Genomic DNA, 25,969 nt, shown 5'->3' on the forward strand with positions numbered 1-25,969 from the left:
TAGGAACCGGGCGACTCCGGATCTCTGTTTCATCGTGTGGAGCGCGGGCACACGGAAGATTTAGTGACGAAGAGTCAGTTTGAGAAACGTCTTGGCGATGGAGGAGAGGATTTCTGCCTTGACTCTGCTGTGTCTGGGTGAGTATTCCCGTCAGACATGACATTTCTTTCTTTTCCTTTGCGCCTTACCGAACTGCCACACCTGTTTGCGCACCTTCATAGTAGGCCCGAGTAACCTGTTCATGCAGGTGACTTGTGTCCTTGTTTTATTCACAAAAAAATATATATAACAAACTAGAAGTTAGAAATTATGTCAGCTCTTGAAATCAACAAGATCAAATGTTATTTGTGGTTTTGAGCGGACCTGTTTTCATTCATGTAGACGCGACCTCGTGGAATGGTTTTTAGATTGGTTTCAGTTGTTAAAAAAGCCAGATGAGATATTTTCAATTCGGTTTACAACTAACTATTATTTTCACTATCGATTACTACCAATTAATTTCTTGATAAGTGGGTAAAGCATTTGGTCAAGGCCTGTAAATAGTCCTCAGAGCCCGCGGTGAGGTTAAAAATGTCTTGCTTCATTCGACAAAAGGTACAAAATCCCCAAATATTTAGTTTAATAACGCAGACGAGTAAGAAGACCAGACAATATTAACACCCAAGAAACTGGAACCTGTTTTTTGTTTGTTTGTTTGTTTGTTTGTTTGTTTGTTTGTTTGTTTTTGCTTAAAAACAATAGGTCATCATAAAAAATGTTGGTTTCTTTTTAGTGACCAGTTATTTCAGTTGGAAACGGCAGATTTGAAACAAAGTAAATTGTCTGTGTGATGGGTGTATGTGGGTGGGGAAGGCCTCAGAAGTTATTTGCACGGACCTCAGGTCCTGCTGCTGAATCACTCTCTATAAGGGTCCCTTTACCCACAGGCTGTGATGCTTCCAGATTAACATAACTTCACCAACGTAAATAAAGTTTATTGTTTGTATAAGTGAGAGGCAGTTGCAGCCAAATTGTGATCAATGTTCTCTTTTTTTTCTTTTAAATCTGTGACAGTGTTGTCAGGTGTTGGTGCCATTTTTGTGGACATCCCAGAGGACATATATGAGCATGCCAGGGGTGACAATGTCACACTGCCCTGCACCTTTAAATCCAAAGCCCCCTCCAGTTTTGTTATCGTCTCATGGTCTGTTGAGGCTCCACAAGCTAATGCGAAAGAGGTCAGACTACTACGTCTATATATATATACATACTGTTTGTGCATGTGTGCATGATTCTCCATTAACTGTCTACTATCTATCATCCACATAATTCTAATGCTATCCCATAAATAAGAACAATAAGAAGACAAGATAACTTTGCTTTCTTCCTCTTTTCTTCTCTGTTCTTCTGATGCTGTCGTTGTCAAACAGATGCTGATCGTGACTTATTATTCTTCTAATGGAATTACTGACATCAAGAAGGTTTATGAAGGTCGGGTGTCCCTGGATGTAGATGTTCAAAATGGAAAGGCCAACCTGAAACTGTCCTCCATCACTCTAGCAGACAACAAGGTGTTCGAGTGTCGTGTCCAGATCCCGGGTGACGATGAGGGCAAGTCGGCCGACACGGCACGTTTGGTGGTTCTCGGTAACGTTTCATATGTTTTCAAGTAAATTTTATGCTTTTAAGTCTTCAGAAGTGGGTGCCCTTTCTTTTCTGCTTAGTATAACATCAGATATCACTTTAAGTATTTGAGATGTTAAAGCTCGGTCAGTATCATGTTTAGCGTTTAATTATTCTAATATGTAAGCTGTTGTAACGGTGAAGTGCAAAAAAGCAGCCTGTAACATGAGGAAGTAGATCATCAAAAGGACAATTTCACATGCTAAATGATGCTAAAATTGTGAGTTTATTCTTAATTTATATTTCCTAATTTAGTTTGTTTTTATGTTTTTGTTTTTGTTTTGTTTTTTTTGTAGTTGCTCCATCTACACCCATTTGTAAGATTCAGGGAAAAGCAGAGTACGGCCAGAACATCAATCTGACCTGTGTGTCTGAGGAAGGCTCCCCACCACCCACATACCAGTGGCAAAGTCGAGATGTCAAGAACATTCCTCGGGCTCCAGCTCCCAGAACAACCGACAGTAAGTATCAGTGACATGGTTGCTGACAGGACTGGAAAAATATAAGCCAACTGTCTTACCTCTGCTAAAGGACCATCATGGTCACAGTGAGGGTGAGGATCACTTTGCCTGAGGCCTATGATATACACTACAGTTGTTTTTTTGATGAAGAGCTGTACTTTTTCACTGTTCTGCATCAATCAATCAATCAATCAATCAATCAATCAATCAATCAATCAATCAATCAATCAATCAATCAATCAATCAAAACCTTTATTTGTCCCCAATGGGGTAATTGCTGTCATAAATACATAAATATGATAAAAATATCAATCAATATGGATAAAATAGTAAAACAATAAGTACAAGTGTAGATATGAACAAAACAACAGGAGAAGGGGGTGGGGGGCCCCAAACTATCTTTTCCTCCTGGAGTTTAGTAGGGTGATGGCTGAGGGTACAAATGATTGTTTATATCTGTTAGTTTTAGCATATGGAAGTCTGAGAAGTGAACCAGAAGGAAGAAACTGAAACTGTTGATAAAGAGGATGAGAGCGATCTAGCAGGATGGAATCTGCTCATTACACCTTTGTATTACCAAAATCTACGATAAAACCATCAGGAGGAGCAATAAATAGCATCTATCGATTGAACATCCTTGGGATTTTTATGAGCTGAAACATTGTAGAATTGATTAAAAAAAATAATAATATAAAAACTGACCATCTCTCTTTCTTTCAGAGGGAGGCGTCCTGTCTCTGTACAATATCTCCAAAGATACATCAGGATTCTACATTTGCACTTCAAGTAACAAGATCCGCTCTGCTACCTGCAACCTCACCCTCTCAGTCATGCCACGTGAGTTCCGCCTTATAAAATGCCTTTTTATTAACATTATGGGAGCCCAGTATTACTCAATACATTTCTGCAACGATGCATTATAATGCGTATCCTTCTCCTCTTCTTCTCTCAACTCGTCTTCCTTCTTTCCTGCAGCTTCCATGAACATTGGCTCCACTGCAGGAATCATCGGTGGAGTGGTCGCCGCGTTGATCGTACTCGTTATCGTCATCTACTGCTGCTGCTGCAGGAAGAAGAAGAAAGAGGAGGAATACGCCATGGGGTAATGCTTTTTCCTTTTATACAGCATGTTCAGGGTAGGAGTGTTTCACCGTTACTCCACGTCAATGTTCTGTATAAAACATGAACATAGAAAAGGGGCATTGTTATGTGGGATACCCGGAGCCATTAGCCACCGGTGCTGTTGTGTTGTGTGTCACACCTGTCAGGCCTGTTTCCTTTCCAGCTTACAATGTAAAAATCACACACTGGGGCAGAAATGTGCAGGAGCCTTTTAGTTCAGTGTAAAACAAAAAGCAAAGGCAACATAATGGTGGTACCTCTTTATGGCCGTATTGCAAGAGCTCCGTTTGCAAAGGGTTCCTCAGAAACCAAAACTTTTATTTACGTGGCACATTTTATCCACGAGGGTAAAGTGTTTTTCATGAATATAAAAAGAAAAGAAAAACTATTGCTGCAGGAAAATTAAATACAAAGTCATACAGCTGACGGGAGAGACAGTCTTTTCAGGTGTTCAGCTGCTTTTGAAAGAAGTGAAAGAAGAGGAGCAAAGAAGCAAATAGTCAAAAATAATCTAATCAGCTATCTAAATGTGACATCCAGTTTAACTTCCTCTTCATGCAACTAAACGAAGACAGACTTGTGACGTGAACACAGACCCCACTGGCTCAGATTGACAGGATTACATGCATTGGTGGAGTACAGAATGTGTGAATATCACAGCTCAGTCTGTCAGATATTCCGGCTTTAGATAAACCTCATGGCTGCCGGATGTCTGTGGCCAGATTTGTGAAGGGTGCCTCACAACATTTCAAGACGTTGCCAAAGAAATATGACAGAATACAAACCCTTTACATGTTAACATATTACTGTTTGATGTTCATTTAACAGAGTTCATGAGGAGGAGTACCATGACAAAGAGCTGGCTAAAAACGGTGAGAGTCGGCGTGCCGATGGACAAGAGGACCCACAAGGTTACGATGATTCCAGTTTGAGGAGCCCTGCTGGACGCAGCGACCGCTACGAGGACCGGAATGAGCGCGACTACGACGACCGCCGAAGTGACTACGATGACCGCCGTAGTGACTACTCTGACCGCCGTGACAGGTACAGTGACCGCAATGAGCGCTATGACGATGACCGTCGCTACGATGACGACCGCCGCTACGACGATGACCGCCGCTACGACGATGACCGCAGAGACCGTCGTTATGATGATGACCGCTACGATGAGCCCTATGATGATCGTGAACCTGTGCCTGCCAGTAAGCCCCGGAGGAGGGACTACGACGACTAAGGCCTCCAACCTGTATCAACTGCTGTCCTCCATGTTCTGCTTCACCTCCAACGACTTCAGTCCAATTGTCCAATTTTGTCCCTGTGTAAGGTGTAGTTAAGTTGTTTGTGGGAGGATTGATTGAGGAAGGGCAGGGAAACCAAAATGGTGCCCTCAAAGCCCATCTGATCCATTTTAAGCAGGAAGTCGGTAAGTGGGTGGGGTGTAAATTTGCAAGCTCTGTGGCTCAGGTATAAACGCTGCCCAGGGCATTGCCTACCTTTGTTGTGTACCAAAAGCCACATCACACAAATATGAGAAACTGGACAAACATTTTACAGATCCCCAGTGAACAAAATAGCAGGGAAGATGGTTTTAGAGAGCTTTGAAATCCAGAAATTAGTTGGTATTTTAGATTTAGACTCAATATGTTGGTGTTGTTACAGAACAACGCAAGGCCTTTGTCCATGTGTGTCTTGATTATTCTGCTCTTGGGTGTAACGGGTGGTAGTTTGTTTTTTTTTCTCCAGGGAAGTTACCTCCACAGTAAAGAAAAGAGCTTCAGTTTTATGTAATTCTTCCTGTTTTATAGAACTGTTTGGTGATGTGAGCTTGATTCTGTATGTCCTTGTATACACTGTACCAGTTTTAATGTCCTTTCCATTACGTGCCTTCAGTGCTTATCATCTTAATTTTCTAGATACCAGTACTGCAACTTCCTCTGATTGTTGATATTGATAATGTCACCGCAGAGCTCTCAGGGTTTCTTTTCATGTTAAATGGAAATTCTGACTTTAATACATTTAAACTTCGAACATAGCAAACGATTACTGTGCGACATTCAAATGTTTTTTTTATGATGTTGAATTGTTTTATAGAGATTTCTTTTGAAATGCAATGAAATATGACAATGTACATATGTCAGCAGTTGTAATGTTGTCAATTTTATATTGGGATTTATCAAAAAATTATGTATTGTGAAACAATTTCAGATGCATAACCTGCAAGAAATATGCTGTAAAAATTAAGATTAAATAAAATGACAAAACAGCTTCTTGGAACTGTATGAATCCTGAACGCTAGATGGCAACATTACATGCAGCTCAACTCTAATATGATCACATGATGCTGATACTACATGTGGGGTAAAAATGTAAGTATATTATTAGTTTCATTATTATTAATAGTTGTAGTATTGTTAAATATTTTTAATTCATTCATGTCTGAAACGTTTTCTCTCTAGTTAAAAATGTCACCATGTTTCAGACTTCACCCTCCTGTTTCCCTCCATCACCACCACCATCCATTGTCTTTGGACAATGCGTGAAGTTACACAACTAGACAATCAGCACCGGATATGGGGTCATTTGGACTTCAAAATAAAATAATACGTTGTTGTGACTAATCAGTGATTGCGAATTCTGGGGACGTTTTACTTTTTAGTTCAGATTGCTCCATGGTCAAGCCAATATATTTGAATGTTATATTTGTATAATAATCTGTAAAATAAGGCAACATAACAATAAAACCACCAGATTTTTCAAAACCTAATTATACAGAATATTGCCCTTCCACTTGGGTATTTCAATATTTTAAATTTTTTTTTTTCTCCATTAGATTATGGAGTTTGTTACTGTGTTCACAGTAAAGAGGGATGTTAATTGCAATAAACTACATATATTTCCATGAATGTCGTATGTATTGCACACAAGTAGTACTTTTAGCCATGAGATTAATGAAAATTAGAATAAAAAGCTACTTGCAATGATTTCTTTTGATGATTTCTCAAAAATTGTGCTTCAATAAAACACAGCAGACTTTCTACCGGTTTTCACAGCACGAACTTATGTACTATGTGCGGCGAGATTGCTTTAATTTTGAAATCCGTTGCCGGAAGTTTGTATTTTGATAAGCTTGACGCTGGTCCCACAGCCGGAGCGCCGTCCCGTTATCTGCCCCCTAAACTGTGTGCGGGAGCTGGAAACACCGTCAAGGGATGAGACGAAGGAGAAAAGAAGACGACGTTCATCCGAAAACTTTGATGAAATTCACCTGCGGACTTGGGAAAATGCCGAAGTGGTGGATTTTTATCTTTTGTCTGACAGGTAAGAGGAGATGAACAGGAAAAAAGATGAAATCCGTTGCGTAAAGTGGCGGAGCGTTAACAGGTTGTTAAACTCAGATTTAAGTTTGGAGTAACGGTAAGCTAACGTCACTATAACTGAGCTAACTTAAACAAGCTCGTTCATATTTACAGACGAGTTAAATAGATTTAAACTTTACCCAAATACTAATGTTTATGTTTTATTAGTCGAGCGTCAATAATTCTCTCTTAGCAACTCAGTGTACTTCAATATATTCTGTCAACACCGCAGTATTTTACACTGCGAAGTATCAGTCATAGTACTAGCTTGGTGCTCTCTGGTCCGTTATGCTAGCAGCGCTGCAGCTGACTGTTATTCAGTCATGTGTGAATGATCCGACCAGCAGCTTTGGGGGCTGCGGAATAGGAGGTTTAACTTCTGACCTCTTCACCTAGTAGAGACAAAATGACTTGTATAGTTTATGAAAAATTATGAAACACATAGTAGACTCATGTAGCAGTAGATATATACAAAGAAATAATTAAAACAGCCACAATATACAGTGTGTTACCTCAGACCCGTCTGCATAAATGAAGTGTATGTGCAAGACAAATAGTGTAGTTTCCTGATATTCAAAAAATAAAGAAAACAATGAATCTGCAACTGTTTTGATGAATCATTAATCATTTAAGTATTTATGCAAAAACGGGCAGTAATTACTAGCTTCAGCTTCTCAAATCTGAATATATTCAGGTTTTCTTAGACTTATATGATAGTACCCTGAACATATTTTGGTTTTGGACCCTTAGGTGGGCAAAACAAGACATTTTAAGACATCACAGTGGACTCTGGGAACCTGGAATGACAATATATATTTATATAAAGTTGCATTTACCTAAAACTTATAATAAAGTGTAATGTGAAAAATATATGAAAATGATATAGTAAACATAAGATACAAATACAACAGATCTTACAGAAGCAGTAATGAGTTTCTTGTGGCAGCAACGTGTGCTAGTGTGGCAAGAAATCAGCGAAACAGCATGCTTGCATTTGTTAATCTGTAAAAAGCTTTAATAGATTATTCTCTCCACATGAAATCAGGTAAAACAAGAGAGTAAAACAGTTACACTCTGCTCAGATCTCACAAATATTCTCAGCAAGGCTCCTCAGTCCCATATTACAACAGTAACTCTCTTTCCCCTCCTCCTCCTCCTCCTCTCTTTCCTGCTTTCATTTTCTCCTCTGGAGGTGGCTTCCACTGAAAACTAATAAAGCCTGGATCGCCCCACAGCCTCTGATCCCAGGAAGACCAGCCTCCTGGCTTTTTTGTTGCAGTTCCTAGAAGTCGCAGACTAATGTTCTCCCTGAGGAATTTATGTTTTAGTCAGCTTGATTCCTCTCGCTCTGAATTCAGACCATGCCTCTTTCTTCCTCAAATCCACATTAAATACATACCTAAAGAGTACCATTAGTCACTGGTGAGAAAAATAAAAGCACGAAACTATCATGCATGATATAAACAATAGTAGCCAGAGGCTTTTTAAGAACAATCTCAGTGTATTTTTCAACAGTGTGCATTAGCAGGTCTGTATACTGGAAATTATATGCAATTAAAATAATACTAAAAAATAGACTTTTACTGTTTCAAATTTTGCATAAAAACTGTAATTTGACTTGCCTCCCTTTAAAATCTGACAGCCGATTGTTTTTTTTTGATTAAATCTGTTAGTTCTCTGGCAGCAGGTGAGGCTGTTTAGTTAGATTCACTCTTAGTAACACAAAGAAAACAACTCTTTCAACAGGCCTGATCTGGATCAAGTGAAGCGGTCACCCTCTCATCCCTCACCTCATCCCTGTCCACTGATCCAGTTCAGCCATACCTCCCGCAGCTTAGTCTGAGAAACACACACACGCAGCAACACCCTACACAGATGTTTCAGGGTGTGTGCGTGTGTGGGTGTGTTTTTCTCTAACGGTCATCTCTCTAGTGTGTGTTGCTGTTAAACTGCCGAGCCTGAGCTCCTGGTCGCCACGTGACCCAGAGTCCTGCGGCTTCAGAAGCTCCAAAACAACGTCAGGTCAACTCAGCTCTCAGTTAGCATTCGCTGAGGAAAAGCCTCTCAGTTTCAACACAGCTTTGTTTTTGTACACTAATCTTGCCAAACTCCACAATGATTCATTACATTCCAGCTAAAAGGAAAATAGAAATATGTAAATGTTTCGGGTTTTTGTTCACCTGTTTTGTTTCTGCTTTGCTTAATGTCTTTTGGGAAAGGGAGGTGATTTCACTCAATTTCATAAAAGGTATGCAGTGAGCGGAGCATGTGATTTGTCAGTGAGCAAACAGAAACAGGTGTCTCCTGAAACCTGGACTCAGCATCTGAATCACTGAGTGTTTCTGTCTGCCGTAGTAAGCCTTAATACCCTCTAATTACACATTCCTAGTTATTACCTGTTTTGGCTGCCAGATCTGTGGTGTGTTTGACCAAGGTTTTCAAACTCTGAAACTGTAGGCTGCATCTGACTAAATCGGGGCAACTGTACCCCCCCAACAACAAACTGGCAACATTAAAACTTTGCTGAATTAGCTATTAGCAGTTCCTGTGTGCCATGCACCCATAAACATACAGACAACCATCTCTGGATTAGTTTGTGACTGAAGAAAACTTATGATGATGATGATGAATATGATGATTCTCAGGCAAGTTCTGAAGTCATAAGCAGCATCTTTTTTTTCTGTGATTTGTAAGCAGACATGCGTGCACGGAAAGTCACACAGAATCTAAAACCGTCTTCATCATATCTGCATGTTCAGATTTGCCTAAGCTATGACTGTTTGAACTGCCATGATTTTTTTGTCTCACACTTAGGGCTTAAAGTGTAATGCCATGATTTTCTAGACTTTCCTGTTTTTTTAACCCTTCCTTCTTTCACACTTCACTGATCCCTACTCATTATCTCCTTATCCTCCCACAGGTGTCCTCCCTCCCCGGTGCTCGGGGGTTCATGTGTTTGTGAGAGATGAGAAGAGGTATGCTGTGCTGTTCCAGTCAGTGGTCCTGCCGTGTCAGTACAACAGCGTGTCCACACAGACCCCCGTGGTGCAGTGGGTCTATAAGTCGTACTGTCGCGACCGCACGCGCGATTCCTTCAGCTTTCCCGACAGCCTGAGTGGAGGCCTGGGAGGAGGCGGGATGACGGGTGGAACCGGAGGAGTCGGCGGAGGGTACGACACGGGGATGACGGCGAGCTACCTCGACTGCGCTGACAGCAGCCGGACGGTCCGAACTGTGGCCTCCATCTCTGGTTCCTCTGTCACGCTGTCAGAGTACTACAAGAACAGAGACATCTCCATCATCAACAGTAAGAGTTCTGCAGTCAGAACTGCATGATGTCCGTGCTGAAAATCATCTCCAGTCTATTCTTTCTAAATCACACATCAGCTAGCCAGGCCAGCGCACTTCTTTTAGTGTTATAGGCTGCAGCTTTCGATGGAATTTCACTTCACCTGCTTGTTATTGGCAAGTTATGCTGGAGCATTGTTCAATCCAAATACTGTAGACATCTGACACAATAGACATGAAGGAGATAAACAACAAAAGAAGGACTTAATTCACTGAAGAAATAACAAATAACCTAAAGATAAACTCCCAGTACAGCGTTATGAAATCAAGTCAACAGCATTTTCTCAGTTTTGGTGTAAAACATTCAAGATTTGGGGCTTCCACTTGACTTGGTGCACAGCAGAAAAAGCAGCTTCCCTGGTTCTTTTGTAACATATTGATCCAAACTAATGTTCTTACTTGTTCTGCAGCCGAGCTTGGCAAGTTTCATGAAAGGCATAAATTGGAGCATTGCCCCTGTTCCCACAGATTACTGGTTAAGCGCCCAAAGTGAAGTGAGACAGGGGAGGCTTTAGTGAAAACTGTCAGAGCTTTCAGAACACTCGGATTACGTAACTCAACAGTTCTTTGCCAATTCTACAGTTTGTCAGATGAGATGAAAAAAGCGTGATGTTAGATGTTAGACAAGGACAGGTTGGTTCTGAAGGTCTCAAATCCCAAATCCGTCACATCAGAAATCACTAGTAGAAAAAAAATACTGCAGGTAAGACTGCAGGCATGTGTGAAAACACACAATTGCTGTTTACCATATTATAGAAACAGTGTCTCACATTTTAAGAAGTCCAACATATCATTGTGTCATTATCAGATTATTTAAAACTCAACCATCAGTTTTGGTATCGGCCTCAAGAATTTAGTATTGGTCTGGCTTTAAAAATCAGTGTCGCAGCACACATGCCTCGATGTTTAATCTCTGCTTTTCCTGTTTTAGAGGGGGGAGGGGTGCTCTCCCCCATGGCCATAGTATTGAGTATTGCTATAATGAATTGATCAACACTTTTGTGTACACTGTTTTCTTAAATCAAGATATCGTTAATATTCTAGTTGTATCACTGTTGCTTAACATGTTGCTCCATGTAGAGTCAGACTATTTGCCCAAAGTAACTAAATCAAATCTCTTACGCTAACAAAGGCAGTAGTATAACAAAATATTACAGCAGTATCCAACAGATTAGCTACAGGAATTCATGCTTATGCTGTCCCCCTGTCCTCAGTATACGTTTCCCCACTGGCCACCATGTCATTTAAGGATCATCTAAGGGACACTACTGTGCATACATGCAAGTTTTTTGTGGTTGCATATGTGTGTGTGCTCGTTGAAGACAGAGCGGTAGCCTTGCTTGCAGGCCCCAGATTTATGGCGCGCTAACTCTGGCTGAAGAATCGACCTTCTCTTCACCAGCCAGGAACACAGACAAAAGAAACGGTTTTCACGCTGTCCTCTCATTCATCCTGACCTCTCACTCCTTCCCTCTGATGTACTTCAATGTCCCGCTTTCATTTCGACTCTCTAGATCTCTCCACATCCCACCATGCACACACTCATCCCTCTCAGCTAAGGCTTTTCCTTCACTTCTTCTTTTCTCTTTTTCTGTCCCACTCCACCTCCTGTCCTGAAACAGGTCAGTGCAGCTATGTTGCAAATGGACAAAAAAGTTAAAGCTCTAACTGTGTTCCTTTTAGAGATGCCCAGTCATCCATCTCCATGTAATCCTATTTAGGGCCACAGCCAGGCTGGAGTGTGTCCCAGCATGCACTGGGCGGGGGTGTATTCTGTTAATCACATGTCTGATTTTACCATGAGGTATGTTTGAATGAAAATAATGTTGACAGCGTTAGATTGTAAAATTGCTTGCAGAATGAGTGGAGCTGTCACGTTGTTTGAGGAGAGACTGGTCACAGCGGTGCAGTACAGTCTGCCACTCTCTCCTCCCCTTTCCTTGGCTGACAGGAAGAGGAAGTGAATCATACAACCTATTTCCTGTCTGCTGTATTTACATGTCTGACCCCCGTACAATGGAGGCAGCAGCCCAGTATTGTCCCGTGTGTTGGATTTTTGGGCCACGCTCTATGTGAATAGTTTTTTATGGCGTTTCAGTCTCATGGAATTGAATTGTGTTGGAATCTTGCTTCCGTAATTAGAATAACGTGAAAGTGATTAATTGAATGGAACCTTATGCATTATCCTCAGCTATCACAAATACACCATGTATTTGGTCAACATTGTCCAGATATGTTTGTATAGTTTCTGTCTGTCATAGTGTGGGCTAGTCTGGTTTTCAGAGTTTGTGAGGAAGACCATGACTGGGCCACACAGATCCCGGACCTCAACAGCATCCAACACCTCTGAGTGCTGGATGGAGACTGTGAACCCAACATCAGTGTTGGACCTCGCTGACACTTTTGGTGTCTAAGTGGGAGCAAGAGCTCTGAAATGTAAAAACTTAGGGAACCAATTAAAATTAAGGGGCAAAAACTCAAACGATGCAGTTAGGTTGAGAAGACAGAAACAGTGTTGAGTGGGGTAACTTGGAGCCAGAGGTAGACTTCATCCTTACAGAAAAATGTTTGTGCCAAAGATTTCTCTTTCACTTTCTTTTTTCTCCTGCAGAAGCAGACCTGCGCATAGGCGAGGTCCAGTGGGGAGACAGTGGAGTTTACATGTGTAAAGTGGTTATATCTGATGATTTGGAGGGACAGAACGAAGCGTCTGTGGAGCTGCTGGTTCTTGGTAAGTTGCCACTATTTTCCCAACATGCCTCTTGTAAAGGATTTTAGCTTTGAAATGTAAAAAAAGCAGAAGAGCTCAGTCACACTCGCACCTCTCTCTGTGACTATCTCCACTGTGTCTCATTGACATCCATTAAACAACTTGAAGGATTTGAGGATTTAATAATGTGTTTCCAGCTTTGGTGAGACCTTCTGCCAGCTCTGGCACATTCATCATCGTTGAACTTTGACCTGCAGATTTACACGGTTCATCAACTGGAACGTAATCACCTACAATATTGGACAGGCAGACTATACACTGCAGTACACCCTCATAGATATCCTACCACACGCTTTTATCTGCCATTTCCTATTTTAGTACTGAGTGCAGCACTGAAGGTAAGGCTAAACAGTTCTTTCTATGTAATTAATCATAGGTCCAAAAATACACATGATTTACTGTCAATTAAATTATTTTCCTACATGCTGCTGTTACATAACAAGGCCTTTATAAACTGACCTATTCATCATCGACGGCACAATGCAGCCTCTTTAATGAGCTGATTCATAACAAGTGCATTCACTCATACTGTATGTTACCGAGGTTAGCCAAGGTTTGGACTCTTAACTACAGCAGGATGGTCATCGTTTGTTTTAGTCTTTGACATTCACACCAATATGCCACTGAAGCCTACAGCCCATATGCATGTGTGCGTGAGTATGTGTGTGTCTGTGCAGTTTCTGTGTGTCCCATGTTGTAAAGTATCTGTAGCGTGTTGTATCCTTACAGTGGACTTAATGCTACCATGGCAATGGCTGAGAGGCTGTGTGGCTTTTGGTGCTCTAATTCACTCTGAGGCTGAACTTTTGTTTGGCAGGCACTCAGAGACTTATGTGTGTGCACAGAAGACACACACACACACACACACACACACACACACACACACAAGTACGGGACAATAAGCTTTTACAGTTTGCAAAGACTTGAGTGCATTGTGAATCAGTTTAAACGCCGGGTACGGCCTCGGTGTGATAACACGTTACAGGTGATGACTGGATGAGGTAATGCTACATGAGTTGCTCTTTGCAGTCTTTAACGTGGCATAAGAGATCCACAGTGTGCCACAGTGCCAACCTGTTGTGTTTTTCCGGTCTTGGTGTGGCTCATAAGTCATGTGAGGCACTTGTTGTGTTTCCATAACAACAGCTGGGGCCACCGCAAATGGCTCACGGGGTCTTTTGTCTTTTGGGCAAACGGCTTCAGAGGAAGGAGACAGGGATGATTTAATGATGTGGAGGAGGGACAGCGGAGCGAAGCAATGCAAAAGATGGAGGGTGACACCGTGTGAGATACTCGACTGATGTATACCTCTGAGGACTTGGTCCAGTTCCACAGCAAGGACTCCAAATGCCATAAGACAAATGGTACAGCGGTGAAGTCACACATTACCTGCAGAGACTTTATCTGTGTGTGTGTGTGTGTGTGTGTGTGTGTGTGTGTGTGTGTGTGTGTGTGTGTGTGTGTGTGTGTGTGTGTGTGTGTGTGTGTGTGTGTGTGTGTGTGTTTGAATTAAAATTTGAATTGAATTTGAACACCCTTCTCTGTAGAGCTCTGCCAACATACAGCCTCTCCTTTCCTTCGCATTTGATCTCTATAAGAGTGTGCGTCACAGTATACAAACATCCCCCACCCCCCACCCCCCTGGATGACCATATAGGGAAAAACAATTGAACCTGAAATATTTCAGAGTAATTCTCAGTAAATCACGGGCCTGCAGGCAAATTCATGAGTGAGTGGGAACTCCACAAGAGAGAAACCTTCAGCTGTTTGAGCATGATGTAGACAGAAGACAAAACAACAGATAAATGCAACATTAGAGGTGCTTTAAATATACAGATGCACATAATGCAAGCACTTGCTGTTTGAATTCACTGGGTGATTTAGCTGCTTCTCAACAAAACTCTCTGTTTTCTAATCCAGCGAAGAACACGTTTAGCCTTCCAGAAAGATACTAAAGTGAGGTATGTGCGCTGTCAGCCAGAGCCAGGCAAAGATAGTCCAGCCTGCTCTCTGTTTCTCCAGTGCTTCTTTCTCATGCTTGGCAGCCCTCTCCTCCTCTCTGTTATAATCACACTATCAGCAGTGAAACGCCAGTATCAGCTCACATCACAGTCACCTCCTGGCTTCCTCACTTTTCACAACAACTACGCACCCAAACAAAACACACTCTAGCACATTTTTGTACCAGCTTGTAACACACTGCCCTTTATTTGTCATGTCAGTGTTTCATCCAGACATCTGCTGACCTTGTGTGGAGCCCCTTAAAGCTGAAACAGAAAACGAGAGGAGAAAGACAAAACACTAGTAAGATACCAGGAAGAACAATAAACAGGCGGTGACGGTTTTTAAGGACTTGGGTTATTTCTTGCATTGGTGTTTCTCCTTTCTTTTCCCACGTTGATAAGTGGGATGAATTGAACAACTGAAAAAAGATTATTGAGCGAAGTAATGGGCTTTTGGTGCGCTGGGTCTCATTCAAGAGCCGCTTCTCTCTTCACTGGCCAGACAGACAGAGGCAAAGAAATAGTAGCAAGAACAAAATGTTTCTCTGCAGTCTGTTTTCTGGCTCTGCACATGAGGAATGTTTCCACCTGTGATTTTCGCAGCTCTGCATGTAACATTACTCACAGCTCCTGCCTATTCGTCATGTTATCTTCATGAGAGTTCCAGTCTGTCTTCTTACCGGACAGATAACCATACAGCCTGTAATGTCAGAAATCAGCTGCTCTGATTTGGAGACTTTCTGGAACAAGGACCAGAATGTCCTCTGTGGTGCATGCTGCTGTTGACCTGCCAACTTTCATTATCTGTTTATCTTTTTTCCTCTGTTTTTGTCTTCTTCTCTCTTCATGCATGCTGCTGAGGCAATAACTTTCTTTGAACCAATCATTCAAGTTTATATCAACCCCATTTCCTCTCCTCTCTTTTCTTCTCCTCTCCTGTGCTCTGTCTTCCTCCAGGTTTCTCAGGTGTGCCTGAAGATCTCCTGCCAGACTTTGATTTGAAGATTATGCCAGGTAGGGGCATAATGTATTCTCCCCCTCACCTGGCTCCTTCCATTCATACTAACCCTACTTACGGCTCTAACCATGGGTGTAGGAACCATTTGAATAGTGGTGGTGGGGTATTTCCTGGGATGGATTTTTGGATACAATCTGAGAAATTTAGGAGTGGACATTTAAGAGAAGAGTGGTCTCTGGCTTTTGGCACTTGGTCTGATAAAATGTTGTTCATTTTCCACCGTGTTTAATGGTTCCTATGCAGCCTGACCAATTCCGCTGTTTGTGATTCAGCTATAATGAGCCTTTGACAGAGCTGAGTTCAGAGCTGTTTTTAACCCAACGGTCTGCTCCACACCCGTCAGTTAATGAGCTCCCACTAAGATGAGCTGTGAAGGAAAACAGCCATTATGGTCATTTTAGTTATTTATGGTCGTGGTTAGCATGTCATCCCACATCGTTTGGACACTAGCCAGTAATAAACGCAGTGATCAAGAAGGAGGGAGGTTTGTTTAGGTCACATCAGATTCCTGTCATACACATCTAATTATCACAGAGATTGTGGGAAGTGATAGATGGATGGATGAATTGTGTAGAAGGAGCTCCCAAAATGACTCCCAAGACGTATAAGGCACTCAGCCAGAATGATCACACTATCTCAAGTGTTAGTGTTGCATTAGTACGTGTTGATGTCCACATCGACTCCCACAGCGCTCTGAAATGTCCAAATGTGCTGTGTTAGTTACAACCCTGCAATCCTGAGTGTGTGTGTGTGTGTGTGTGTATGTATGTAGGGGTCATAATGGTTGAAAATGATATCACATTACAACCTAATTTGTTGTCACAGCCAAATCTTCCGTATCTTACAGAGCAGTGTAAACTGTCCTTTTCCTTCCTGTAGCAAAATCAGTTTTCGTGTGTGTGTGTGTGTGTGTGTGTGTGTGTGTGTGTGTGTGTGTGTGTGTGTGTGTGTGTGTGTGTGCGTGTCCGTGTCCTTGGTTTTACATTGTTAAAGATTTCCTTGTCGGCCTTCTCCTTCCCTTTCCTTTGTTTTGTTCCTACAGACAGATACATGCAGTTTGTCTGTTGTACTTGCTGTATCATTCACTTTAGCACTCTAATACTACACTATGTGTCAAAGTATCTCATTTTTTATTTGCACTCATATTCCGGTTTTGTTCATTTGTTCCTATTTGTTTCATCCTCAGAGAAACATTTATGTCTAAAAAAACATGATAAGTAAATAAAAACAAATTTTTCAACAATCCAGCCCTCCCTCATTAGCTGAGTGAGGGCACAATGGATTCCTCGTTGTATTATGGCCCATCCCAACATCCTGTTTCTACAGAAAATACATTCCATTAAGGAAGAAATGACACAGTTTCATCGGACCTTCAAGCAGCTGACATACATTCAGGAAAAAATATCTTAAAATCTTGGTTAATGTCTTGGTTATCTTTTCTGGTCATTACAGTAATTCACTAAATTGCTCAAGCTGTCAGCCTGTTAGGGATCTCTCTCTTGTTATGGAAACACGTTAGGACATCTGTAGCTCCCATGTTAAACAGTGAAGCTTGAGAACATATATAAAGCTTGATTTAGAAGAAATAATGTTGCTGATGACTTTAAACACATTAACAGTTTTCACAACATAATGAAAACCTGAATGACATTTTTACTTACTAATTACTAATTATTGTTTACTACAAGTTCACTGCTCTGCCTAGTGTACTAACCATTTACTGCTACTGCTACCTATATGGCAATGTTTCCGGTTATGAATTGCTCCTTCATATCTGTTTAATAATGTATTTTGAGACTGTTGTGTTCAACAGGGCACTCAAAAATCAAACAGTTTTGGTAAGCATTTAGGCATTTTTCACTATACTTTCATTATTTTCCAGTGTAAACACACAGTCTATTTACAGTCAGGGTAAACACAGGGAAATAATGTACAGGGAAATATACTGCAAAAATAAAGACTGACATGAGAAACTCTATTAATTGTGCACTATATAAAGGTGCGGGGGATTCCTCCCGCACATGTGAAAAATGGTTTTTAAAGCCTTTTGTGCCTCCAGAGGATCCTTTTTTAAATGTCTAGGGTGAGTCTGACAGTGTGGCGCTAAATGCTAAATATAAGCAGCAACCAGCAGTACACAGTCATCTAAAATCCAACAAATCCTTCCTCTTCCTATGAGTGTGTATATGTATGTCCTACTGTATGTGTTGATGCTTATTGATATGCAGGACTGTCTGTGTTCTTCCAGAGTGGGTGTTTGTGACGGCGGTGGCACTTGGCAGTGTCCTGTTCCTGCTGTTGGTTGGGGTGTGTTGGTGTCAGTGTTGTCCTCACTCCTGCTGCTGCTACATCAGCTGCTGGTGCTGCCCCGACACGTGCTGCTGCCCTAGACACTGTGAGTATTAACAAATTTAGTGTTGAGAATAGTGATGGTGATTTGAAAGAAGTATGCTTTTCTAGTCTGAGTGGGGCTATATGTGGCTTTTGTAGTATATGAGGCAGGTAAGGGAATAAAGACGGGCACCTCCACCCCTCAAACACCCGCCTACCCTCCATACTTTGTCACTGGTGTCCCCACGATGGTCCCCATTGCCCCACCCTCCCTGGTGGACAAGATGTCTTCTGTCCCCCCGTCAGATGGCAGCGTACTCACAGCAGGTGAGGTCTTACTCTTCATTAGCGAGTGACTCTGTGTTTTTAGAATTATTTTAACACCATATTAGTGTTTTTTTTATTGTTCAGCCCATTAAAATCGGTTTATTTTACAAGTTTATTCTAAATTTTGAAAAACTGCTTTTTGATCTTGCATTTGCTGGGTTCGGAAATATACAAGATAAATTTAATTTGAAAATTCTGCCTTAGTGTCAGGCATTCAAACACTGTTGTGTTGTGTGTGTGTTCTTGTGTTACTGCCTATACAACAATTTTATTGCGCAATTTTGGCCAGAAACAAAAGTAATAGAATAAAATTGTGAAATAGAAAACAAGCAAAACCAGTGTGCTCCTCAGTCCATAATTACCACACACACAAGTTCTCCACGCTGATGGGTGAAGTGTGTATCTGCAGTGCCGATGCATGCTGTAGGGGTTCCCTACCGTGTGCCTTCACCTCGGGATCAGGACTCTCTCAGGGTGCTTCAGTATGTAGAGAAACAACTGGCTCACTTCAACCCTGCCAGGTCCACCAGCCACCAGTGTAAGCTTCATAAACCCATCCTGTGGATTCGCTCTCTGAAAATGCTCTCTGGATCTTCTGTATGCACTCAATAGACATGCATGCTGCACTATCTGTACTGTGTGTAGTGTCTTCTTGGCTTTTCATGCTCTTGAGCCTGTTCTGGCCTCTGCACAAACATTCTACGTGTTGCATTTCCTGCATGCCTACTCACCTGAAAGAAGATGTTTTAATAATTCTTCCTGCAACATTTACTATGATCTCTTGCAGACCTTGACTCTGATTTTCTTCCTCTGCAGTGTCTTTATTTTTTCCATGCTTCTTTAAAGAGGGATTTTCTGTTTGTTAATTTCTCTGTTCACTCGTTCTTCATTTATCATTCCTTCATTTTGACTCGTCCAGCCTGCAGTCTGTCTGAGTTGAGCTCCCTCCACGAGGGGGAAACCGGCTTCCGTCAAACATTCCGAAACGTCCAGAAGAAAGCACTGCCCGCCATCCCAGACCACGACCCTCAGCCTGAACCCCAACGCTACCGGGACGTCCGCAGCCCAGAACCGCAGCGTTACCGTGACAATCCCCCTTCACCGCAACGGTATCGTGATGACCCCGACTCAGAGCCCCGCCGCTGCCAGGATGAGCCCCTTCCTCCGCGGCGGTACAGCGACGACCCTCCGTCCTCCTCACAGTCGCGCAGGCTCGGCCGAAATCAGAGGCAACAGAATCACAGCGAGGAGGAAAACCACAGCAGGTGCACAGGCTCGCAGAGAGAGAGCAGACTGGCAGCGCATGAGACATGAGACAACATTACAAATGTGTCTGAATTTTACAAATATTCAAATGTTCAGCTCTGAATACAAACTGTTTCAGACTCCTAGAGTCTAGTTTTTATCAGGTTCAGTTTTAATTAGAATGGATTGAGTTATTTTGAAGTCTTTGTCCTTTGCATAAATCTGTTATAGTACATGACATTTAAGCAATCAGATAACAGGAAACAGTGTTACCCATTTACTTAAATGCATGCAATACTCTGTATATTTGCATACACAATACTCTAAATATCACAACACAGATACAACATTCATCTTGTTGACCATCTCTTGCTTCCTCTCTTGGCCTCATGTTTTGCAGGTGGAACCCTCGGTCAGAACATCTCCACAGAAAGACGTACCGTGCTGCAGGAAGAACCGGCTCACTGGATGAGCTGGAAGAGTTTGCTGCCTCTTACAAGCAGAGAGGAAGCAGAGGGGCAGAGAAAAGGGAGGAAGAAAGGGGAGATTATGAGATGGAGCTTCTGGAGTACGGTCGGTACCCTTCCTACCGGGACGGTCCACCGCAGCATTATCACAATGATGAAGATGAGCTTGGAGACAGCAGCGACCGTGAAGATCATCCCAGGCGAAACAAGAAAAACGGACATTTCATAAGTCCACTTCATTCACCAAAAAAGAGGAGGGGCACTTGGGACAGCGAGCGCCCTGTCCCACCTCCTCCCAGAATCAGTCCACCGTCGACGTCTTCTCAAGAGAAGGACTACGATGGCACGTTCCTGAACAGCCTGCTGGAGCGTAAGGCTAAGTTGCGAGGGGTCGGCTTGGGGAAGAGTGGAGCCCGGGGTGAGGAAGATTCAGACACACCCTCGAAGAGCAGCTCCAAGAAGAGCAGCGGGGAATCGAGTCGGCACTGCAGCCGCTCGCCTAGTAACAGGCCAGAGGCAGGTTCTCTGTCGCCTTACTCAGAGACAGAGCGGAGCAGAACTGACAGGCCTTCTCCACGGCCGCCTCCAGCAAGCACTCGCCCCTCTCACCCTCCTGGCCATCCCCTGCCCGGACGCAGAGAGGAACCCAGAGACAAGACCCGGAAGGTGGTGAGTCACATTTAAAACTAGAGATTATTGGTGGGATTGTAGATTCATGATGCTATTTTTCAAACCAACAGCACCGAGTAGAGCTAGCGTCTTTTCTAGTTATTGAAAACTAGTTATTGGCGTTTAGTTAAGGAAAACGTTACTCGGCTAACTACAAAGTATTTACAATCCAGTGTGCTATTTCCCTGCTTTTATGAAGTCTACGAGGGTGTTTCCACTGGAGGAACTTTCCCAGGGGAACAAGAACCTTTTGAGAAACTCAGGAACTAAACTTTAATTTAGTTTTGAAGTTCAATTCCTACAGAGTAGTTCCAGGTAGCAACACCAGTGCCAACACTCAGAGAGAGAGAGAGAGAGGGAGAGAGTGAGAGAGGGAGCAGTGATGTGAGAACAAACAAGTAAACAAGAGATACAAAACTTGATTTGCTGACTGCTTCGTCACGGCTCAGAGCAGAAATAAACATAAGACACTCACTCAAGCAGGTTGTCAGGAGGCAGTTATCCCCTTTTCATTCATTTTTTATATCCAACTCAAATTCCACGCAACAGTAAATACAGAGGACAACAGGATGGCTCGTTGAGTTTTGAGAACTGAGTTTCAGAATCAGTTGCCATTGAGTGGATCTAATTTGCTTGATCCTCATGGTTATTCAGATGTGCTGTAATTGCATCTAGTTTAGTTCCAGAGTTTAGGTCATCTGGTTCCAAAGTTCCTCTTACTGTTTGGCCAAAACGAATAGTAATAACAAGAAACTTTATTTAAGTTTCCGTCCTGCGTCCTGTAGACATCCGTGACGTTAGCCTGGGGAGGCTTAACGTTAATTAAATGCATACAGAGATCAAAGTAAAGCATCCTCTGTCTGAGAAGTAGTAACATTGTCTACAAACCAAACTACTGCTTGAAGCTGAAGGTATATTTGAATATACGTACTGTAAATGGGAAGTTTAACTAGGTTTTTTTCATCTGTATCTGTTGCCAGTGTTGTCAATATCTGCACATGTGTAGATGGACGTATGATCCAAGATTACGCTCCATCTAATCCTCTTTTTAAGATGTTGCAAAGGAATTAACGCGGTTTTTAAGATATTTCTGAAACAAAGCTGTGCAGATCTGTAATGTGTTGTGGTCAGTGTTGACGCCGGTTGGACTGCAGTACAGTTTCTCAACCTTTCCCGGCCTATAACCTCATTTGAACCTCATGTGACTTGGATGATGTATTTCAAACCTGTTTTTACTAAAATGTCAAGTGTGTCAAACTCATATCAGTATGTCATGAGCTCTAAGGTTGAGAAACTCTGACACAGTATAAAAAAAGGTTTTTAGGCCCACAGTAAGTACATGTTGTTGTTGTACTTTTGACAGGTCAGGTTCAGATCCTACCACACTGAAAACTAGGTAGAATACTCTGTTCTGTATCCAACTACTCTCTATAACAATCATAACTGGTTGCCTCCTCCCTGACAAACCTGGGTCAAAAAGTACTCAACAAAGATTTCCAATAAAAGATCAGTTAATTCACCAGAACCAGTTTTCAATCTTCAAAATAATCTGAAAAAAAAAAAAAAAAAAGTTGAAATGCAGTTTGATCCAGGTTCTGCTCCACCATAATAACCCTGTTTGGCTAATGTTTACTATCTCTTCACTCTCTCATTCTACTGAAATCATTAGATGTTCCTATTTTGGTGTAAACTCTGTTGTTTTATGACTGACACTTCTCTTTACCCTCACCAGAGCACTCTTCTCAGCCGGGATTCCCTCATCGTCTGAGAGCCGCTCAGACTGAGCACCTCGACCAGACTGGAACTGCATGTCAGCTGCTGAAAGACGCGACTCCGAGTGTGGACACATGCGAAGCAGAGCCGTCCGTGAAGGAAAGCTGAATGAAGAAATGGACAACAGACCTGCTGTTACCGAGTTTCTGCCTGTGACGTCGGTGAATGATGAAGTCATCACTGTGCGGTTTCAGTCTCCGGCTGCCTCATATGAATCTAACACTGAACTAATGCGGGCTGGGTGTATGACCTGGACTGTCCCTCCCGGCAGGACACTGTTCGTCTCCCTTCGTCCCTTTAGAAAACACTCTGAAGCGGAGAGACTGGCTTTACGTTTCCAGCACAATAAGCGCATTCATTTCCATTTGGTGAGATATCTGCATTAAAAGGGCACAGTTGTAGAAAAGTAGTATATGACAACGCCATTATTGTAAAGGACATGTAGCTTCAGCTGTTTGACAATACAAACACTGTGTCATTCAGTAACATTCAGGGACTAAAGCGCCTAATTCAGACGGCTTTGCAAGGAGATTTTAATATTAACTAAAGCTGGAAATAGTAACTAACATTACCAAATGCTGACAGCAGGGGTGGACAAAATAATTAAGACTCTGACCCTATGGGACCCACATTTGTTGCAGCATTTGCAGCAGTCACGTTCTTCATCATGAAGCAGTGACATTTTTCTGTCTCCATCCTGTACGTCCGAGGAGATTTCCATCTTCTATTAAAACATGTTAGTTTGCACAAAGTAACTCTTTTCTCCGAGGGACTTAAACCCTGATGATTTCTTGTATTTCTTTGTAAACAGTTAAGGTGTTGAACAGCCGCTTGCCTTTGAAAGATTTTTGTACGACAGCATGAAGACATTTTTGTATGTGATCTGGACCTATTTATGTGTGTGCTGCGATGTCATCGTTTTGATTTGTAAATGATTATGTTTGCCTAAGCTTTGCAGTGTGACTTTGATTTGATTACTGTTATTCAGCCTTGTCTTATCACTGCTGAGTCAACAGCTAAACCAACACCTTCACCTGTTATCGTCAGTCACACACACACACACACACACACACACAAAGCACACATTAGCCTGCTGATTTTCGATCAGCTGTAAAATGCCGTGCTTCAACATTCCTGCGTCCATGTTTTGTCGGCTCATCTTGTGAAACGTAATGCTTGTGTTTAGTTTTCTTCCATCGTGTTTTCTGCTGTCTGGTACTGACATCTGTGTGTGTGTATGTGTGTGCGCGCGAGAGAGATGACTCTTTACTTTTCTGTAAAGGAGACAATGTGTAATGGAGTATGACTCATGTCTTTGTTCATTGTTGAAATCACAGACCGCCTGCCTGTCTCTGCTGCACAGCTGTGTCAAAACTCACATATCAGCTCTGCCCCCTCGCCCGCACATATCTGTTTTGTCATCCACATAAATCATTTGTTACAACATTTATGTCCTTAAAGTATCTGTTTATTAAACTTAGCAGATCCAGTTTTGGCAGAGCACAAACATGAAGACCAGAAGTGTTTCTCTCTCCATCTTCTCAGCAAATAAGCTGCGCAGAAATAATGAAACAGGTTTTATTTCGGGTTTGAGGAGTTATGTGTCACAGTAATTCAAGTATTCAACGTCTGTGCTTAAGTACAGTTCTGATACAGCTGTACTTGAGTATTCAGTATTTTATTCTACTTTTTTTCACTCCACTACATTTATTTGAGTTAAAGTTATTGTAGATAAAAATCACCGTACATTGTTTTAAACGTAATTACACAACAGTATGAGAAAGTGGTGAAAATCAGCTCCACTTTGACCAACAGCTGTGAAATGCTGCTCTTGTATTAAGGGATAAGGAGTAACAACAATCCAGTAATGTGATACAAGGAGATTTAAGTGGTTTGTCACCGTCCATGCACCATCATCTTCATCATCTTTAATTTTCAGATCTTTCATTTCAACTCCAAATAGTTTTTACTGGAGGGCAAAATATGCAGATCATACTTCAGTGCTTCTGCTTGAGAAAGAACTTGAATGCTCGAGTGCTTTTACTTTGTGGTATCACTTCTTTAACCCAAGTTAAAATGGGAATTTTTCTTCCACCGCTACAGGAGCGATTAGACAAACACGGAAAGAGGAGCCCTTTTTGTGACGCTGACAGCGGGGAAGGGGCTCACTCGTTTGGGCCCTGCTTTCTGTGTTGTCTTACCCGTGTGTTTGCCAGAGGTTGTGTGTGCGTCTGAGCTCATGTGCTGTCTGTTTGCGATGGGAGGGATCGGTTCAGACAGTGACCGCTCGCAGATCAAGAGCATGTCAGGAATGTTGTTGTGCAACTCCCTCCTGAGCTATACGGAGGCATCAGCAGGGAAATATGACATCACCAGAGAGTAAGACTTCATGTGCTCCCCCTTGGTTTGACGTGAACAGGTTCAAATGTGATGCCCACCAATCAGCTTTTAGCGACATTTGAATAGAAAGCTGTTGGTAGGTTGTTGGCCACTGTCAATCAAATGTGATCAAACCACACCCACACAGTCCTGATGAAGTTTTTAAGTGTCAAATTCTTAATAAACATCACCTAATTATGTTATTTATTAAGTCAGAAATACTTCATGCGTTAGAGAAATATCTAATAAAACATGGTTTAAATACAGTGGTGGAAGAAGTAACCAGATGTTTTACTTATGTATAGGTAGTAATGCCACAGTGCACAGTGCCATCAAAATACAACAATAAAGTACTATAAATAAAAGCTTATCCTATAATAATACATTAGAATTTATTTAGTAATTATATATATATGTTTTAAAATCTGCTCAGTAACTCACTGCAGCTGTCAGATAAATGTGGATAAAAAAGTACAAGATTTGCCTGTGAAATGTGAAGTAGAAGTGTGAATAAAATAAAATAAAATAAAAAGCATAAAATGGAATTACTCAGGTAAAGATAAGTACCTCAGAATTGTTTAAGTACTTGCGTGAACGTACTTTTCCTAATGAATAAACCTGTGCAACATAGACGCATGTAGACTTATTGTATATAATCCAATCAGGAAATAGACTTCTGTATGTTAAAACCAACCAATCAGTGATGTGTGTTGATGTTTTAGTGTTCATAGACCTGATCTGCCTCTCAGCTGTTACAGTAGCTGCAGTATGTGTTGATCTAAATGAACCTCCATCCTGCATTTGTGCTTCATAAAATCAAGTGCAGACCGACGTGTGACGTCGTGTTTTGCTTTGAGGCCTCGGCGGAAGGACGGGATATGAGGGAGAACTAGCAGGAAACTCAGAGTGGATCTTGGCAGGAGTTTCCAGGAAAAAAAGAAATGCTCTGAAGGGCTGCAGGTGCAGACGGGGTGTGTTCAGAGGGGAAACAATCTTTGACCATTTGAAGGACTGGGAAAGCACTTCAGCACCACACAC

General features: G+C 42.0%; 2 protein-coding genes across 5 annotated transcripts; both read left to right on the forward strand.

The window, feature by feature from the left end:
- On the forward strand, nucleotides 1-4,562 carry LOC139334924 (cell surface A33 antigen-like). Its single transcript, XM_070968212.1, has 7 exons — nucleotides 1-137; nucleotides 1,054-1,217; nucleotides 1,410-1,626; nucleotides 1,959-2,123; nucleotides 2,844-2,960; nucleotides 3,099-3,225; nucleotides 4,074-4,562. The coding sequence occupies exons 1-7, from the start codon at nucleotides 98-100 to the stop codon at nucleotides 4,477-4,479; spliced, it is 1,236 nt and encodes a 411-aa protein (XP_070824313.1). The 5' UTR covers nucleotides 1-97; the 3' UTR covers nucleotides 4,480-4,562.
- A 1,796-nt stretch (nucleotides 4,563-6,358) lies between these two features.
- Nucleotides 6,359-24,156, forward strand: LOC139335046 (immunoglobulin-like domain-containing receptor 2). 4 transcript variants are annotated; one of them, XM_070968441.1, is made up of 10 exons: nucleotides 6,369-6,563; nucleotides 9,522-9,908; nucleotides 12,561-12,680; nucleotides 15,680-15,736; nucleotides 17,989-18,135; nucleotides 18,231-18,398; nucleotides 18,808-18,936; nucleotides 19,318-19,663; nucleotides 20,044-20,779; nucleotides 22,512-24,156. In XM_070968441.1, the coding sequence occupies exons 1-10, from the start codon at nucleotides 6,455-6,457 to the stop codon at nucleotides 22,545-22,547; spliced, it is 2,235 nt and encodes a 744-aa protein (XP_070824542.1). In that variant the 5' UTR covers nucleotides 6,369-6,454; the 3' UTR covers nucleotides 22,548-24,156. The 4 variants fall into 4 exon arrangements, with proteins under 4 accessions (XP_070824559.1, XP_070824567.1, XP_070824542.1 ...); XM_070968449.1 differs by having other exon boundaries at nucleotides 20,044-20,776; XM_070968458.1 differs by lacking the exon at nucleotides 15,680-15,736 and having other exon boundaries at nucleotides 6,359-6,563.
- The last annotated feature ends 1,813 nt before the right edge of the window (nucleotides 24,157-25,969 follow it).

The sequence above is a fragment of the Chaetodon trifascialis genome, chromosome 1, assembly GCF_039877785.1.
Source record: "Chaetodon trifascialis isolate fChaTrf1 chromosome 1, fChaTrf1.hap1, whole genome shotgun sequence".
NCBI lineage: Eukaryota > Metazoa > Chordata > Actinopteri > Chaetodontiformes > Chaetodontidae > Chaetodon > Chaetodon trifascialis.